The following is a 17,999-nucleotide window of genomic DNA, read 5'->3' on the forward strand; positions in this document are numbered from 1 at the left end:
AGAGTAAAATTATAGTTAATTGAAATGTCAAAACATGTCGGGACGCATAAACAGAGTAATCAATAGTATATTCAAATAGGTTTTAAGTGTTTTAATCTACATGGAAATATAAAATCATGGGCAATGCAACTCCAGAGTATATATAGCCAATTAAGCAGTGGTGAACAAATGTCACATCCCAATGAGCCAAGCGATTTCATGGGCCACCTTCCACTTTTCCACTTCTTTAATATTCCAGGTACCTGAGCATATGCTTAACATATGGATGTGACATCATCAAACCACTAGTGTCATTGCAAACAAAGCAGAAAGTGAATTTAAGTATTAGTACGGAGAAAGGAATTTACTCTCAGTGTGGAAAATGAAAGAAAACACCTTTCAAAGTAAACTACACTAAATAACACCACAGAGCACTTTGCAAAACAAAAAGTCAAAAAACAAAACTTGTAGTTTGACAAAATTAAAAGTCATTGGAAAAAGTGCAAAAAAAATAAATAAAATAAAAACAATAAAAACAAAACCATAACAAAAACATCAAGCTCTCTCTCTTTTTTTTTGTACAGCAAGGTTACTCATTGTCTTTCTGTTGAAGATTAATATCATTACTGTGTAAAATGCACAGAGACAGACAAGGAGTATTAAGCACACAAATGTGATAATGATAAAAAACAAAACAAAAACAAAAAACACCCATGCGCAACTTCTGCCACCATTGTGCCTTTTTACATAATTACTGGTTACATGATGATGTGTGCAATGCTTTCAGCTTTGTCAATATGACACCGAATGCAAATGTCAATACTGAGTGGAATACCAATGCTACAAATTAAACCCAACACACACAGCAGTTTCAAATATGCAACTAGGAGATTTAAAAATTGGAATGTGAAAAAATATATTCGGCAAATAACTCAAAATGCATATGGACCAAATTACGAGGGGTGCTGCTATAATGTAAACGATTATTTTGTGAGCCCCTGTGAAGTTTAAAGTTCAGTGACTATGCTTCGTTCTATGCTTTCTGTGTAAAGCAAAATAACTAAAACATTTTTTTTTTCTTTTTATGATTCCATGTGCCAGTTTTGTGGTTCAGAACCTCGTTCATTAATCATGTCTTTCTCTACCACCCCTGAGAAGCAGTCAGGCAGAATGTGATATCTATTATTTGCTCAAATGACAGGAGAGAAGCATCAAGATAATGTTAAAATTAGTTCTTTGGATGATTCAGATGAGATAATGGGCTGGTTCAATGTGCCATTTCTTTATGAATAGGTCAAAAATCATAAAGAAGATCTGTTCCAAATTTTCTATCCTTTCACTGCAGATGATTGAATTACTCAATGCATAAGGCATTCCTCTTTTCTCCATGGGTTTATAATGTGAGTGTACTTTAATCAGGCAAAAACATCTATATTAAGCATTATGTTCGGGGAGCTGCTGATCATAGACAGAATCGATCATTCTGGGTTACAGGCCTGTCATTATTCTTCAAGTCACTCTTTCATTGCATAAAACAGGGACATTGGCGATGCACACCCCAATTGTCCTCTGTGAGGTAATACATACTGTTAATAAGTGACATGTGTTGCAGTCTGTTGGCAAAAGGCTTACAACAGTTAATACAAACTGGTAGTTATTATCTCCTTATACCGGTAGTCATTATCTCCTTATACAGGTTAAAGCAAAGAGGCTGTGTTAAATTAGTATACCATCACAAAACAATTTTGGTCCAATAGTCTTACAGTCTCAAGTCAAATAGCATCCAGATTTCCTTCGTTCTGATAAGGGGAAAATTGCCAAGTGCTGGTAGTGAAATGAAAAAGCTGTGCATGTAGTAAAATAAAAAGTATATATCACTTTTTTCTTTTCGTTTGAGAGCCTATGTTCATTCATCATATTGCAGCTGAAAGCACCCACACCATGTAACACACCTCCCTCCCCATTTGACTTCTCATCGTATATCAGAAATGTATTTTCCAAGGCCTTACCCTTTTTGTCCTGATGGTTATGGAAAGAGTCAGCGACGTGGGGGTCAGTGCTCTCAGCAGAGTCATAGTTGTCCTTCCAGTCCAGAACAGTACCCCTGTCATAACTCTCATGTCTTCTGGAGTGAGAGGTTGTGCTAGGATCTAAGAAATTTGAGGGTTTAGTTTTAGCAGAAACATTGTTAGCAGTATATTTTATTCACAATGCAGTGCAACTACCTTGTGCTTTGGCAATAGGGCTACAAAAAATGCATATACAGAGATTGTATTTCAATAGTCTCTTGTAGTTTTATGAGAAGAGCTATAAAACTTTCTATCATCAGTCAACGTCAGCAGTCTCTACAGAATATGTTTTTATGATGTTTTCAAGATTACTATGCATACACCTGGTTGGTAGTGCAAGAACCGGTTTTTGAAATGTCTTATGCCACCCCCTATGACACATAAGTTCGTATATGCGTGTGTCTGTACAGTAACTCCAGCAACAGAGGGGTTAAAACCTCTTTCAGGTCTGTCTGTGTCTGTAGCACCAGTCATTACCCCTCAAGATCCTGCATCTGGGCAGCATTATCAATGAGACCAGAAATTAGGAAAATTTCCCAGCAGAGGTACTTTCACAATAAAAAATATTTTAATGGAGTAAGAGAAGAATGGAACCATTTTTTTTACTACGTTCTGTATACCCACTAGGGCACTTCTTGTCTTAGTGTCACTCTTCTTTAAAAGAGGTCTTTGTCACAAAAAATAAAACCTCACACAGGCTCTTACCCTCCATGCAATATCCAACACAAAAGAAAGCTTAGTCTATAGTTATATTTTAAGATAGTTGTGTTTTATCATATTCATTAAAAGTTTTAAGAGCAACAGCCTTTACACAATGATATATTGCAATAAGCACTATTTGATTGCCACGATCTGTTGAAAGCCAATACCCGATAAGGTTACAGCAAAACTGTCCACGAGCGCACAAGAAAACCCTGGCTTTAACTATGAACTGCATAGATACATTTTAATGACTCTTGATGAGCATGTGCATTTGTGCTACTAAGGCCCCTACAATTATGCAAGGCTCTTGATCACATGACACATTATAGTGCAGCCAACAAGGTAGCTGGGCATCACTGCTTTACATGCGACTATTAAATAAAAAATTAACTGTAACACAGTGATGATAATATACTATATCTTCCTTTTAACTATTTTCAGCATTTGACATGATAATTATTGCCATTTTAAGTAATGGCATTTAAAAAATGTGGAATGAATACCAACATGGACCTTCATTGAACCAACAATTGACAGTGCCATATTCCATGGATGTAAGCTGTTGGTGTCCGTAGCACTAGTGATATCTTTATTAATTGGCTCCAAGTAAGAGAAAAAAGCTCAGAACTGTAAAAATTGCACATTTTTATGGGTTATCAGAGTTGCCTATGATTTATTTTTCTTGCTAATCAACACTGGTAATTTGCCCATTATTCTGGAGGAGCTTTTGATTTGTTGACAGCCTTTGTCAGGAAATTTGGCAGTTTGCTTTTATCAGGTCATTATAGTGTAGGAACCATATTTTTATAGCATGTTCTATAATTGAGGATTAGAGTAAAAATAAAGTCTACTTGACAGAATGTGTGAGTAATTTAGGAATATAATGCAGTGCGTGTTGCTTTGAATTTGTGCAAATTAGTAGAGAATGATTATACCAACAAATGAAGACATAGTGGGTGTTACCTCTAATAACCAACCAGAATGTAATTTATAGAAAAAGATATTCTTTCAATACCATTTTAGAAAAACTAGGGTTCTACTCTTGAAAAAGAATACTTTAATCATAGTATGCACCACAACAGTGCCCTTTTTAAATGTTAAGGCTCCATGCACACTGGGCGTAAAAAAGAAAAAAAAAAAGCCTGTTTTCGCGGGAGTAAAAAAACGCTCATATAGAGCATTTTTTGTACAAAGTTTAGGAGTGTTTTACGGGTTTTTTTCTGCCTCCAAGCTCCAATCAGAAAAAGCGAATCAGAAGCTTTTTTTTCTGCCTCTAAATGTCCTAATGTACATGGACACATAGGATAACATTGAGTTGCTTCTACAGGCAGGACACAAATCCTGTAGAAGCAACTTTTTTAAGCCAGTGTGCATGGAGCCCAAAGGTGCAGGGGGTATTTGTGGGCTACACTCCTAGTGACCACAGTACAATAATGTCCAACTGTCCTTTTAGAAGGGCAACCTCTGTTGGAGCCCAATGTTATGTCCTCTGAGATCTGTGTAAATGTACTGTTTAATGACCAAAAGTGTTTATTTTGTTTTTAAATTGGATTTTTTTTTAAATAAATGATAGAATGTGGAAGATTTTAAACCCATGTCTGTGGCCTCAAAATTAGATTTTCTCTAATCTCCGAGACATAAGAAGTGATAGAAACATTACATTTTTAACAGTTGTCACCAGAACAGGTGTCCCAGCTGGGAGATTTCTCTATGTTCTGGTCTTGTAGATACCCATTTCTATGCAAAGGACAATGGTCAAAAAGAGGAAAGTTAATCTTTCTGATGCCTTGTACACATGGTTGGACTTTTGATCATGATAAAGTCCCCCGTGAGTCTGTCGGAGGTCCAACGGAAAGATAGAGAACAGGTTCTCTATCCAAGGTCTGTCGGACTTCTGACAAAAAAAAGTCCAATGGAGGCTCCACACGGCCGGACTTTCCGAGAAAAAAAAGCCTGTCTGACTTTTTCTCGGAAAGTCCGGCTGTGTGTACGGGGCATAACAGAACCAAGGCAGCAATGACCTTGACTAGGGTTTTAATCCTTCCACAGTGTACCCAAAACTAGAAAGAGTTCAGGTAGATTTGCACTTTAACTATGTGCTGGTGTCCACCAACTAATTTTCAATAATGTGCATGAAAGACAAAAGCAAGACCAAAAAAGTGGAAAAGGGCACGCACTTGCATGAGAAAGTATCCTGTTCTCTTTGTATGAAATCCCTGGTGTCTCTGCCAGCCCCCCTGCTTTCCTATCAAAAACTGACACAGCATGGTCAGTTTTCTAGTTGTGCTGGGAACTCAGCCTGCTCTTTTATAATGATCAGACTCATGCTCACAAGTGCCCCCCCCCCCCCAAGTCATTTATCGGGAAGATCAGTGTGCTGCTGTTTCTCCTCCCCCAGCTCTCTGAGCTGCTAATGCAGCTGAGAACAGAGAGATTATGTAGCCACTTATAAAAAAAAGAAAAAGAGAAAAAGGGGTATTTATGTTTTTATAATGTATACACAAATGTTTTGCCTTGCATTTCTATTTTAAACTAAATGGGCTGTTTTAGAAGGTGAGGGTTTACATATAATTTAAATGTTTGATTTTTCCCATACAAGAATGTTAGAAGGTATAATGGTAATACTACCGCTGTATTTTTGTTTAAAGTGATACTAAAGTCTGTTTTTTTTAAAGTAACAAACATGTCATACTTGCCTGTCCTGAGCAGCCAGGGGCCTCCTCTTCTCAGTCCCTCTTCTATGCTCCTGGCCCTTCCCTTCTGTTGAGTCCCCCACAGCAAGTAGCTTGGTACGAGGGCACCCAAACCAAGCCACAGATCCCAGAGTCTATTTGGATAGGGAGCAGAGACCCAGCCCTGTCCCCTTTCTTCATTGGCTCACTGACTTTGACAGCAGCAGGAGCCAATGGCGCTGCACTGCTGTCTCAGCCAATGAACATCGCTGGATTGAGATAGGGCTCAGGTAAATACAAGGGGGGCTGATGCACACAGAAGGTTTATCTTAATGCATAGAATGCATTAGGATAAAAACCCTTCTGCTTTTACAACCATTTTAAAATGTAAAACATTAAACGATAATGCATTTTGCTTGACAAATCATATCACTGTCGTGGAGATGGATACATCTACCTTATGACCTACGTGTATACTCATGACCTGGAAGGCAGTCGTTTTAGTATGTATGGCTGCACTTGTGATGCCTTATGTTACAAATGTTTAATAAGCGAAATACTTGAAATTATTATACATTTAAGTGCTACTGAAATTGTTCCACAATCTATTCAAGGACGTTTCTACATAGCTTCTCTTTTTAACTATAAAATTATAATTGCTACTTTATTCTGTTCTGTATTACAATACTTCCGCTGTGGAGCAGGCTTGGTACACAGCTCCATAGAAAATATTGAAATGAACAAATAAACCATTAAATACAGTAAACAATGTTTGTTTGTACTGTGTTTTCTTGCTAAGGCCATTGTAGCATTGTACTTTCAGGCATCTGTCACTGATGTTCCATGAAGAGTCAATAAAATTGTAATCTTGATACAAAGAGGCAATGTGTATTTAAGACAACTGCACTACTGTTTGACCCTTTTGTGTTCTATATGTATGCAGGTAACAAAGCGACACCCTTCCTTCCATCAACAAAGCCTCTTCTCCCAGGGGACTGAGTGCAAAGTAAACAGGGCTGCTTGAGTCTAAGAGATCATTGTATTAGAAACAGAGGAAAAAAATGCCATACAGCTTGATGCAGAATATGTTCTGGTCATTTAAGGATAACCCAAGTAGTACTAGGTTGCATCTGTCTCCCTGAAACCGTTACAGATTTACCAAAGCCTACACTTGGCTAAGAACATTACTTTTTAAAAAGGACACATCATTAATTCTGCCCATACTATAAATGAAATATAGCATTCCCTATGATAATATAATACACAGAGAGGGGAATTTACCAAGGCTGGAGCAAACTGAATATGAAGCAATTGTGTATGGCATCCAATCAGCGTTTAGCTTTAATTTTGAAAGCTTAACTGAACAAGCTGAGGCTTGAGGAATGATTGGTTACTTTACAAAGCTGCTCTAGATTCTGTCTGCTATGGTTTTAAGTAGCCTATATAACCGTAATCACCAGAAGTGGGGTACTTCTTGCACAATGATAAATATCTATAATATAATGCATATTTAAAGAATTTGGTGATCAATTTAGCATTGATTTCTGGGTATTTCACTTGATGCAACTGTAGGCAGACAACATTGTTTTAGTGAAGAGAAAAAGCTGATGTTGCTTAATGGGATATTCTTTTAAAATGAAGTATCTTTATTTAGCTAAAGCTCCTTGGTAGGGACTTATGTCCCTCAATATTTAATGTCTTGTGAATGGGTGTCAAAATAGACCAGTGACCTAGTCTTTAGGCAAATGGACCAAACAAATGGATCTTTGCTTGGATTGCAAACCTATGATCCAACAACCACGCTTTTTCATGTGAAAAGCAGTAGAGGCGATTTACTGTAGTAGTAAAGAATATTCACTTAAATACAATGAAGCCATGATCCATTTGGACACCCAACATGTCAAGTAAAAAAATATTACACAATTTTGCATTAGGTTGGATTATTTTATTTACTAAAGTTAGTCATTGTTTTCTGTTAATTTAGCAAACCAATGCTTTAGATACCTCTCTATAAAAAAAAAAATTCAACAAACTTTCATAAAGCGCCCTTAAAGTGGAGTTCCACCCATTTTTTTATGTTGGTCTGTGCTGCATGCCTTAATCTCATAGTGTTCAGAATGGACAATTTTTATTTATTTTGTTGCTTGCAAATACCTTTATTTTGTAGTCCTTCATTACTTCCTCCTCCTTATTAGCCTAGGATTTTAAGTCACAAGGCTATTCGCAAGGGTTTCTGGGATAGGCATCATGTATCCCAGTAGTCCTTGCAAATAGCCTATTTGCATAGAGAAGGGGCGGCAACTTCCTCTGACACTCCCGTTGCTATGGAAACCTGACTGAAACCTATTACATCGCTTGTGCAGCACTGAGCATGTGCGAGATCTGCTAGGCTGAAATCCTGGAAGTCATACAGTCTGTCTTCATGATGCCCACACTTAAGATGGCCACGGTCTATTTCTAGATTATAAACTAACTAAATGCTCTAAGAACCTAACAAAACGGACCTTAGTTTACAGACTAACTCTACTAGACTACATTAAGCTTGTGTATTACAAGGGTATTTATATTTAAAAAGTTAAATTGTGGGTGGAACTCCCCTTTAACTCATACCTCCAGCTATGAAGTTTACTGAAGCTTGGTTACTGGTTAGAGACTGCAACCAATACCATTAAGAAATGTGTTTAACATTCCTATGCTGGTGTGGAATCATGTCAATACGGGCCTTAAAAAGTAGCTTGAAGCTTTTGCAAAGGTTTGTGTAAAATAAATGCTTGCTCAACAAATCCTATATATTATGGTCAACTTCAGGATTACATTACCAACATGATGAGAGCCAGTCCACTAATGAGTTTTGTCTTCAAGCTACAATATTAGGCCAATTACTAGATCCCATTGTTTACCACAGCTAGCAATTATTGCATTCATAAAACTGCCAGTATGGAGGAATTGCGTGTATATGTGATTTTTGCACACTAATGAACTATTCATTTAAATGGGTTTCCTGGAATCTCCTATGATCACAAATGTAATGTGGAATTTCCATTGAGTTGTGTAGACATTTTTTTTTAAATCTAAATACTTCAGGTACAAGAAATCATTGGAATACTGTTAGTAAGTTTAAATAAATTTGATGACATTTCACCTATTCTAGATGTTCTACATTGAGGCCTATAACTGCCACGTCATGAGCGGTGTTAAAACTAGCTAAAAATAGCTAAAGAAACCAAAAAGTGAAAGGTGAGCAATAGTAAATAGAAAAGTGTAAACGAAATGCTCCAATTCGCCAAAATTGCCTCTAGTAAAATAAAAAGAATTTAACAGCTGGACAGAGCTGTGTGTGGTCTCATGTTGATGCTGACCTGATAAATCCAGACAGGCCTTTGACAGAACACTAGGCCTTGCACGACCGGAGGCCTGTTCTGCCTATTAGGCATGCAGGTTAATGAGGCATATCAAACTGGATTTAATTAGAGAGTATGTCTTTACATGCCAAAATAAACCCCTCAGAAACAATACAAAAACTGTCTGAGATGTACAGAAGTTCTGTATAAATTTAGACATGTAATTTATCCACCTACATGTTCGCTGGTGAAGAAATGTCATTTCTTTAGTTAATTTTTATGAAAATACTGGCAGGAAAGCAATCTGGAAAGCCTTAAACAAAACATTTTTCCATTAAAGTAACTGTATGAATTATAAATGCGATATTAATTTATTAGCTTATTCTCTGGATATCTGCTTTCCACAGTCATTTCAACTTTTAAAGAAATATTTCCCTCCCTCAGCATCACTTGACATTACGCATATGTTCCATTATCCATGAAATGAGAGACTACTGCTGAACACATTAATATTTGTGCTCAATCTCTTTAATAAAATAAAGTTTTAAGAAGAGATTCTGATGTTTTTCCTATATTTCCTAGAATTTGCCATGATTGTAACTGTGCCAGATGGTGGGACCTTCTTGTATTATTCCTTAGAGTGGAGTTCCACCCAAAAATGGAACTTCCGCTTTTCAGAACCCTCCCCCCCTCTGGTGTCACATTTGGCACCTTTCAGTGGGGGGGGGGGGGGGTTACAGATACCTGTCTAAGACAGGCATTTGACCCCAACGCCCCCCCCCCCCACTGTCTCCTGGGAAACACAGGGCGTTCCCTACCGCGCAACACGCTACTCGCGCATGCGCAGTAGGGAACCGGGCAGTGAAGCCGCAAAGCTTCACTTCGTAATTCCCTCAGCGAGGATGGCGGTGGGGGGCAGCCGAGGGACAAGTGATTGCTCGACCTAAGCTGCCGACATCGCAGGCGAGCTGGACAGAGAAGTGTCCATTTTTAAAAGTGCAGTATTTGTAGCTGCTGGCTTTAAAAAAAAAAAAATCAGGTGGACCTCAGCTTTAAGGAACCAATCAGATTCACATTTTAAATCTTCAACTCTTATTCTCTTATTACAAATCTGAGTTTGATTGGGCATTAGGCAACCCAGACTGTTATCTCCTCAGACTGTTAAATCAAGCCCATTATGTTTTGAAAATCTGTCTTTTATGTATATTGCATTTAACAGTGCTAATATTATATTACTACTATTTTACTGTTACCACACTAGTCTGAATGATTTGGATGCATTAAAGCCAATTCAATTGGAACTTAAGTTAAAACTTAAAAAAAAAAATGTGGATAGTGTGCGCAAGTGTTATAAACTCTGTTATGTTTTTACTGGTTTTGGTGGAGAATTCTCTTAACTTCCTGCCTCCCAATAAACCAGGAGTAGGGTGAAAAAAAAAAAAAAAAAAAAAAAAAAAGAGAACTTCCATGGAGTTGTAATACTATGTCGCTTCTCAATGTGGGCGATTTCATTTGTCCTGGCGATAGGGGGTCACTAAGACAGGAGGAGGGGGCAAATGCTCCCAGTTGGGACTGAATAGAAATAAAAGCAAAAAAATAAAATAAAAAATAAAAAGATTTTCCACTCTATTCAGGTTAGTGTACTGTTTATTTTACAATGGCAAGTTTGGAAAATTTAGAACCGCAACTAAAGATGTTGAAAGAGATATCTAAAAATGTAAAGAACAGCTACAAAACGGTCAACAAAACATGTACAACTGACCATACACTGTGTAAAATAATTCCGGATCAGGTGGTGTAGTTGAAAACTCTATAGGAAAATAGTTGAGGGTGATACTTGTAACTGGTGCAGATGCAAGTGGGAGATTTATAAAAAAAAAAAAAAAAAAAAAAAAAGAAGAAGAAAGAATACATACAGAACTTAAACCTAGTAAAAAAGTATGGAGGAGCTTATATTTTTTCTTACCATTTAATGCCACAAAAGAATCTGGAAAAAGAGAAGAGAAAAGGTTACTTGAGCTTCCTCCATCCAAGCTGCGCTTTATGAAATAAAACACCTTCCTGACGGTCCACCTATTCCTCCTGTGATTTTTACCACATCAAGATCAACACTATAAATGCATTTTACATTTCCCCTTAGGCAAACACAGAGGTTCCTTTTCATGTCCGATTCACAATGATAGAATTCTTTCAGCCTGTTACTGTAAAGTGTCTACTATTATTGCTGCAGGTATGTTGACACTGGGGATTTAAAGGGCTTATTTCACCCAAAGTAAACAGCAGGCTGATTCTTTGCTTACTTTGGCAGTCGCCTAGGCCGTCTGTATTGCCATGCTCCACGTCTTGCTCAAATGGTGCTCTGTGAAGAGGAAAAGAAACACTGGATTAGCAACCTGGAGTTCAGCCTACATGCAGCTGGTGAAAAAAACATCAAAGTTCTGTGTGTTGTATTTGGGCAAAAACTGCAAGCCAAGAATGAAGACAAAAAAAAGAAAAAAAAAAAAAAAACGTCTGCAGGCCTAGTAATTTTAGGTGAATCTAATTCAAAATATATGGACAGCGGGATAGGTACTACTGTTAAAAAAGCAATAAACGTTTTATGTCCTGCAATAACCGTGTTGGGACACTTTTGTTGTTACATATGTTCAGTAACACACAAAGTTATGACTTCGATTAAGACTATTATTTATTAAAGGAAATTAAAAATCTTAAGCAGTCAACCAAATTGCAGCTTTGCCCCATACAATTTTTTTTTATTTTACCAGTTAGGTGTCAAAATATTCACTTTAGTCTGGTTACAAAATTGTTGCATGGCTTGGCATGGCAGCCTTGACCATGATAGGCAAATTTCTTGTAAAATTGAGGCGATTAACTTATTAGTTATATTCAATAAAAAAGGCCAAAAGGCAGCGATGAAGCGCAAAAAGGACAGGAACCGCTGTTTCTGCAACCATTTATGCTTCACTTTACCAAAGTCAGGTTGATGATAAACTTAATTTGGCTTCTCTAGATTGTTGGCAGCACTTTGTTCCATTACATTTTGCCAAACCTGGTTCAGATTATGCCTAATAATTCCCTAAATGTTGGCCAACAGAGAACAGGTATAACAAAACAATGCCAAAATACAAAACCTTCTTAACCACTTGAGATCCGCGCTATAGACAAAAGACGTCCACAGCGCGGCTCTCAAGTGCCGAGTCCTTTTATGTGCATTAACCGCGCGCACTACTGGGGGGCGCGCGGCGGGTAACCACTGTCCCGGCGCATCGCCGAAGAGCCGATGCGTGTACCTGGCGGCCGCGATGTCCGCCGGGTACATGCGATCGTCGGTGACATGGCAGGTGACAGCAGGGATGTGGAGCTCTGTGTGTAAACACAGAGCTCCACGTGCTGTCAGAGGAGAGGAGACCGATCTGTGTCCCTTGTACATAGGGACACAGCATCGGTCACCTCCCCCAGTCACCCCCCTCCCCCCACACAGTTAGAACACACCCAGGATACACATTTAACCCCTTCCTCACCCCCTAGTGTTAACCCCTTCCCTGCCAGTCACATTTATACAGTAATTAGTGCATTTTTATAGCACTGATCGCTGTATAAATGTGAATGGTCCCAAATTTGTGTCAAAAGTGTCCGATACGTCTGCTGCAATAACGCAGTCTCAATAAAAATCGCAAGATCGCCGCCATTACTAGTAAAAAAAAAAAAAAAATCATAATTCTGTTCCCCATTTTGTAGGCGCTATAACTTTTGCGCAAACCAGTCGATTATTGCGATCGTATTTTTGTAAAAAAAAAAAAAAATATCGCAATAATCGACTGGTTTGCGCAAAAGTTATAGCGCCTACAAAATGGGGAACAGAATTATGATTTTTTTTTTTTTTTTTTTACAAAAATACGTCGAAAAATACGTATCGGCCTTAACTGAGAAAAAAAAAATTTTAAAAAAAAATTGGGATATTTATTATAGCAACAAGTAAAAAATATATATATATTTTTTAAATTGTCGCTCTTTTTTTGTTTATAGCGCAAAAAATAAAAACCGCAGAGGTGATCAAATACCACCAAAAGAAAGCTCTATTTGTGGGGAAAAAAGGACGTCAATTTAGTTTGGGAGCGACGCAGTGCCGGAAGCTGAAATTTCGCCTGGGCACGAAGGGGGTTTATGTGCCCAGTAAGCAAGTGGTTAAAGGGGAGGTTCACCCTATAAAAAATTTCTAACACTACATCCAGCCCAGTTCTGCAAATAAAATGACACTGGCCTTTTTTTTTTTTTTTTTCGTAGATAGCGTTTAGCCTTAGAATTCACCGCGGCTTCCGGGTAGGGAATCCCGCGGGAGTGGGCGTTCCTATTGACATGCCAATTGATTGACATGCTAAACGACGGCGCACACAGCGCGTCACAACTTCCCGAAAGAAGCTCGGGTCGGCTCAGCTCTATTCGGCACCTGCGCAGTGTCATTTTATTTGCAGAACTGGGCTGGATGTAGTGTTAGAAATTTTTTATAGGGTGAACCTCCACTTTAAAGTCTATTCTGTCTTTCGAACAAAAACTTCCCGATTCCTAAACAGACTAACAAAAGCTTGTTCATAATCTATAACAGGAACCTTAACAGTCAACAACACAACAAACTATGCTTGGCAATGTAGAACAAAACACCATGTGTCACCCAAACAGTCTCTTGTGCAAAAAGTGTTGTGTCTATGGAGATCATTTCCTCCTGTCAGCTGCAGCCTGGAATGTTGCTTAGATGGATGTGTATTTTTAGAATGGCCCCACAATACATTAGTCACATGTCAGCCTTCTGCACAGCAACTTTTGCTTTCAATTCAGCCTTCTTAAAGCGGTAGTTCACCCTCTCGTACTTGATGTTACCATCGAGACAGGCATTGTAGCGCGAGCTACAGTATGCCTGTCCCGATTTTTTTAACCCCGTACTCACCTCGTAGTCGTCCATCGTAGATTCCGGCTCCCGCGGGGAATGGGCGTGCCTATGGAGAGGGAGGATGATTGACGGCCGGCCCTGGCACGTCACTCTCCCCGAAGACAGCCGGAGTAGGTCTCGGCTCTTCACGGCGCGTGCGCACAGGCTATGCGCACGCGTCGTGAAGACCAAGCCTATTTCGGCTATTTCCGGAGAAGCTTGACGCGCCAGAGCCGGCCGTCAATCATCCTCCGTCTCCAGAGGCACGCCCATTCCCCGGTATCTTCGATGGACGACTACAAGGTGAGTATGGGGGGAAAAAATTCGGGACAGGCATACTGTAGCTCGCGCTACAATGCCTGATTTAAAGGTAAAAGGAAAAAAAAAAATTTTTTTCCCGTCGATAGGGTGAACCCCCGCTTTAATGAAAACAATATGAAGATGGCTAATGGTGGACAAATCGCCTTCCTATTTTCGTTTTCAGTAAACAATCTCCAGTTGTATACAACACAAAGGCATGGGATGGTGGTTATGGCTTACTACAATGCTGAGCATCAAAACAAACCCAAACCTAAATAATGGTTTACCCCTGGAAGTCATTAAGCCCTCAGTGGTTTATGATGTAAGCGGTGCAGTCATTTTGGTCCTCACAGCTGCTTTCAGTTTCTAGATGTCCTTGCCAGAATTTTTTATTCGAATAGGGACTGCAAGGGTTGCAGCTGCTATTGTACCTGTGATTACATCCTTATAGTAGTTACAGTAAAACCATGGATTGTGAGCATAATTCGTTCCGGAAACATGCTTGTAATCCAAAGCACTTGTATATCAAAGCGAATTACCCCATAAAAAATAATGGAAACTCAAATGATTCGTTCAGCAACCATTTATTCATAAGTCCCTGAGTTTATAGTCCATATAAAAAGATTATATATGTGATAAGTTGTGCAACCATAAAATGTCAATCCACACATGGAAGCCTTCACAAGGGGATTAGAAGTAAAATCCAGCAGGAGCTACAGGGTATAAAAGAGAAGAGAGGCGCCTCCAAGTGTAGCAATATGTTGCACCTTCATTAAATGTAACCATATTGCTAGACTTGGAGGTCTCATCCTTGTGGGACAGTCCTTAGATACCTTTAAAGCAGAACCAACTGAACCTGTCACCCCCAGCCACCCATGAAGGGGGTCCTTCTTACCTACTGTCCTACACCTTAAGGATAGCACAGAGGATATCTTCCCTATACCTAGAATACTGCTTCTCACAACATAAAAAATAAGCTCCTGTGCTCTAGGATTGGGCTGTCCAGAAGCCATGATTTTCTTGTGAAGTCCAGGCATTCCTTATGGCCTTCCTACTAAATATATCAATACACTATATTGTAATGACCAAAAATGCACCAACTGCCCCCATCAACATAGCTTTGTATTTTATAAGCCAAACCATGTATGCGCTGCCACAGAATTAAACGTGCAACCCTCAATCTTATATCTCCAGCTGCTGCATTCAGCTTAGTGCATGTTCACACACACCAATCAAAGCAATAGTATGTTATAATGTGTTGCGCTGCTGAAAAGTTATAAATAAACGTATTTCTATACCGCCAACTTTACCCTTGTGTTTTTGTTATCACAGATATGCACAAAATCCAAATGACAAGAAAAATGAAATAATGGTGTATACGGACAAGCAAAAAAGCAAGCGGAAAATGTCCATATAGTTCCTTAATCATAGTCCCATTTATACTAGTGTCTTCATCCACATTATACACAGTGTGTGATCCCAGATTCCCAGCGCTGTAAACACTCTTCAACACACCATGGAGTAGACAGATGTGTCCTAGACAAGTTATAAGACTTTGAGCGATCCCCCAGCCTGGAAATGTATTAATTAGTGCACTCACAATTGATATAATAAAACCTGTACTGAGTAAAAGCATCCCCTTTGGACATGTAACCTAACTTCCGCAGAACTTCCAGTTTGTGGCTCTGATGCAAACTGGCCCTACGTGTATAGTCATGTGACTGTCATCAGGGGGACGTGCACTTCTTAATAAATGTATTGCTGTTTTTAAACTACTAAACTATGGTGGCTCCCAAGTGCTTCTGAGTTACATTTGTAGACATACAGCTGTGCAGCGGCAGTGTGACCCTTGAAATATGGAGTGGGCAAGTGGAGTGCCTGTCAAAATGGAAAACCTTTATATGTAATCCCCAGGGTGGGGAAAGTGCACCATGACCTATTACAGCACTGAGAATCTGGGATGACAATATATATACATGTGGAGGATTACACTGGAAGTGGATTATTTAGCACTGTATGGATGTTTTCTGCATGCTTTTTTTTTACTTATCAGTATACATCATTTCTTATTTATTGTTATTTAGATTTTGTGCATATCTGCAATAAACACAATGGCAAGGTTGTCGGCTTAGAAATAGATGTATAACTTTTCTGAAGCGAAACACATTATAATTTACTATAACTTTGTATTGTTATTTAAAAAAACCGGAAGAAAGATATATTGGAACATAGTTGAGTAGCATAAGTCTAGAACCCCGGTCAGACTTTAATTTCGATCTTTGTCTCTGTAGCATACTTATCCTCATTTCATGTCTAGTGAAATGATTGTCAGCAGAATAAGAAAATAGAAAATAAACTTGAATGGAGCCCAAATAACAGTAAAAACCCAACAGGAGTTTTGTTCAAACTCTATCCAATGTTAGAAAAAAAAGTTTTGACCTCGACATACACTATTAAAGCAGAGTTCCACCTAAAAGTGAAACTTCTGTTTTAAGGACTCCTCGCCCCCTTACATGCTACATTTGGCATGTCATTTTTTTTTAAGGGGGGGGTTCTGTAGTGGGTACCTTGCTGTGACAGGTACTTCCTTGTCCCACTTCCTCCTTCCATCTTCTTGCCACCTAGGCACCTCTTCTCCCCCTAGGCAGCCCCTCCCTCTCTGCAATCTTCTAGGACACGTCAGAGGTCCTAGAAGATTGTCTAACCACTAGAAGAATGCAGCACGACTCGCGCATGTGTGGTGCGTGCCTGGCTTGGAAGCCACAAACTGTCACAGCCAGGTGCCCACAGTTGCATGAACGGCATCAGAGGGGAGAGGAGTGAGGCTTCGGGCGGCCGCATCGCTGAACCATGGGACAGGTAAGTGTCCGTTTATTAAAAGTCAGCAGCTACACTTTTTGTAGCTGTTGGCTTTTAATAAACTGAAAAACTATTGGAACTTCTTTTTAAACACCGAACAGTGCCAAAAAATCGAAGTTGGCTTGTAATCAGAAAAGTTTACTGTGCCAAACAGTATTTATAATCGCTGAAGATTTAACGTGCACTGCAAGATGACTTTAGTCATTGCAAATTACGAGTATGTTGCCACTTGCCAAACATTTTTTGTGTTAAACATCGCAAACGGGATCTAGTAGTACTAATAGTAAATACTTGTTAAATACTGTTGAATAGGCTCAATAGCATTTAATAAAATAAACAAAGGTGGGTATGTAGCAGCAAGAGCTGTGCAGTGATGGCTGCGTCTTCTGGGATCTCTGTTGCTACTGGCTGCTAGGCTTGACTTTTCTAATGCAAAGTAAAAAAAAAAAAAAAAAATCGGAGCCAGCTAGAACTGTATAATAAAGCACAAATTGGAGAAAAAGGACCATTACCATCTTTGCTTATTTGAAAACAACAAGTCCTCTGTGTTAGCAATACCCCACAAAAATGTTTGCTTGGTTGTACTGTTAAATTGCATATTCCATTTGTGCAACAAGTGGCTCCTCTGAAGCCTTTGGATGAATTGAAAAGTTCTATTATATTTTTCCATAATTACAGATAGCTGGCTCAGAGGCACCTGCTCGTCAAGGACAATTTTTTCTTTTTACCCATTTCAGATTTCTCAGCAAAGACTTCTAATGCAGTATGGAAACATTGGCTCATTGTGTCAGGCTGACTGTATGTTATTCATTTTGTTTTTCTTTTATTATAATTAACACTGTATCATAACAGTCAGGGCTCTGAGACAAAGTCCGTTGCATAGCCAATTAAAACATTTACTGGAATGGTTATATTAGTTGATTTGTGTCAACTTACTTAGAACCAGGTGTCAGCTGCGAACAAGTTCCTGCATCTCTCATCCAAACGCAGTACGGGTCTCTGGAAGCTATACAAGTCCTAGAAAAACAATTGATATTAAAGAATTAGAATTTGCAGAAATACAGTTCATGTAGATTGCTCATGCTGCCTTTATGCTGTGTTATTCAGACCAGTGCTTAGCTTGCAATAATTAAGTGGTGAATGAGCAACGAAG

The 17,999-nt window shown here is 38.9% G+C and overlaps 1 protein-coding gene across 5 annotated transcripts in view; it reads right to left on the bottom strand.

The window, feature by feature from the left end:
* The window catches only part of SEMA6A (semaphorin 6A), a 283,298-nt gene that overhangs the window by 89,309 nt on the left and 175,990 nt on the right, over window positions 1-17,999 (bottom strand). For 2 of the 5 annotated variants that reach the window (XM_040343913.1, XM_040343886.1), the window contains exons 15-19: window positions 17,783-17,863; window positions 11,064-11,122; window positions 10,730-10,750; window positions 10,526-10,573; window positions 1,989-2,129 (exon numbers count right to left, since the gene is read on the bottom strand). In XM_040343913.1, the coding sequence (XP_040199847.1) occupies window positions 1,989-2,129; window positions 10,526-10,573; window positions 10,730-10,750; window positions 11,064-11,122; window positions 17,783-17,863 (350 nt within the window). The remainder of the gene's footprint in view (window positions 1-1,988; window positions 2,130-10,525; window positions 10,574-10,729; window positions 10,751-11,063; window positions 11,123-17,782; window positions 17,864-17,999) is intronic. The other 3 variants (XM_040343921.1, XM_040343904.1, XM_040343895.1) reach the window with 2 other exon arrangements.

The sequence above is a fragment of the Rana temporaria genome, chromosome 1, assembly GCF_905171775.1.
Source record: "Rana temporaria chromosome 1, aRanTem1.1, whole genome shotgun sequence".
Taxonomy (NCBI): domain Eukaryota; kingdom Metazoa; phylum Chordata; class Amphibia; order Anura; family Ranidae; genus Rana; species Rana temporaria.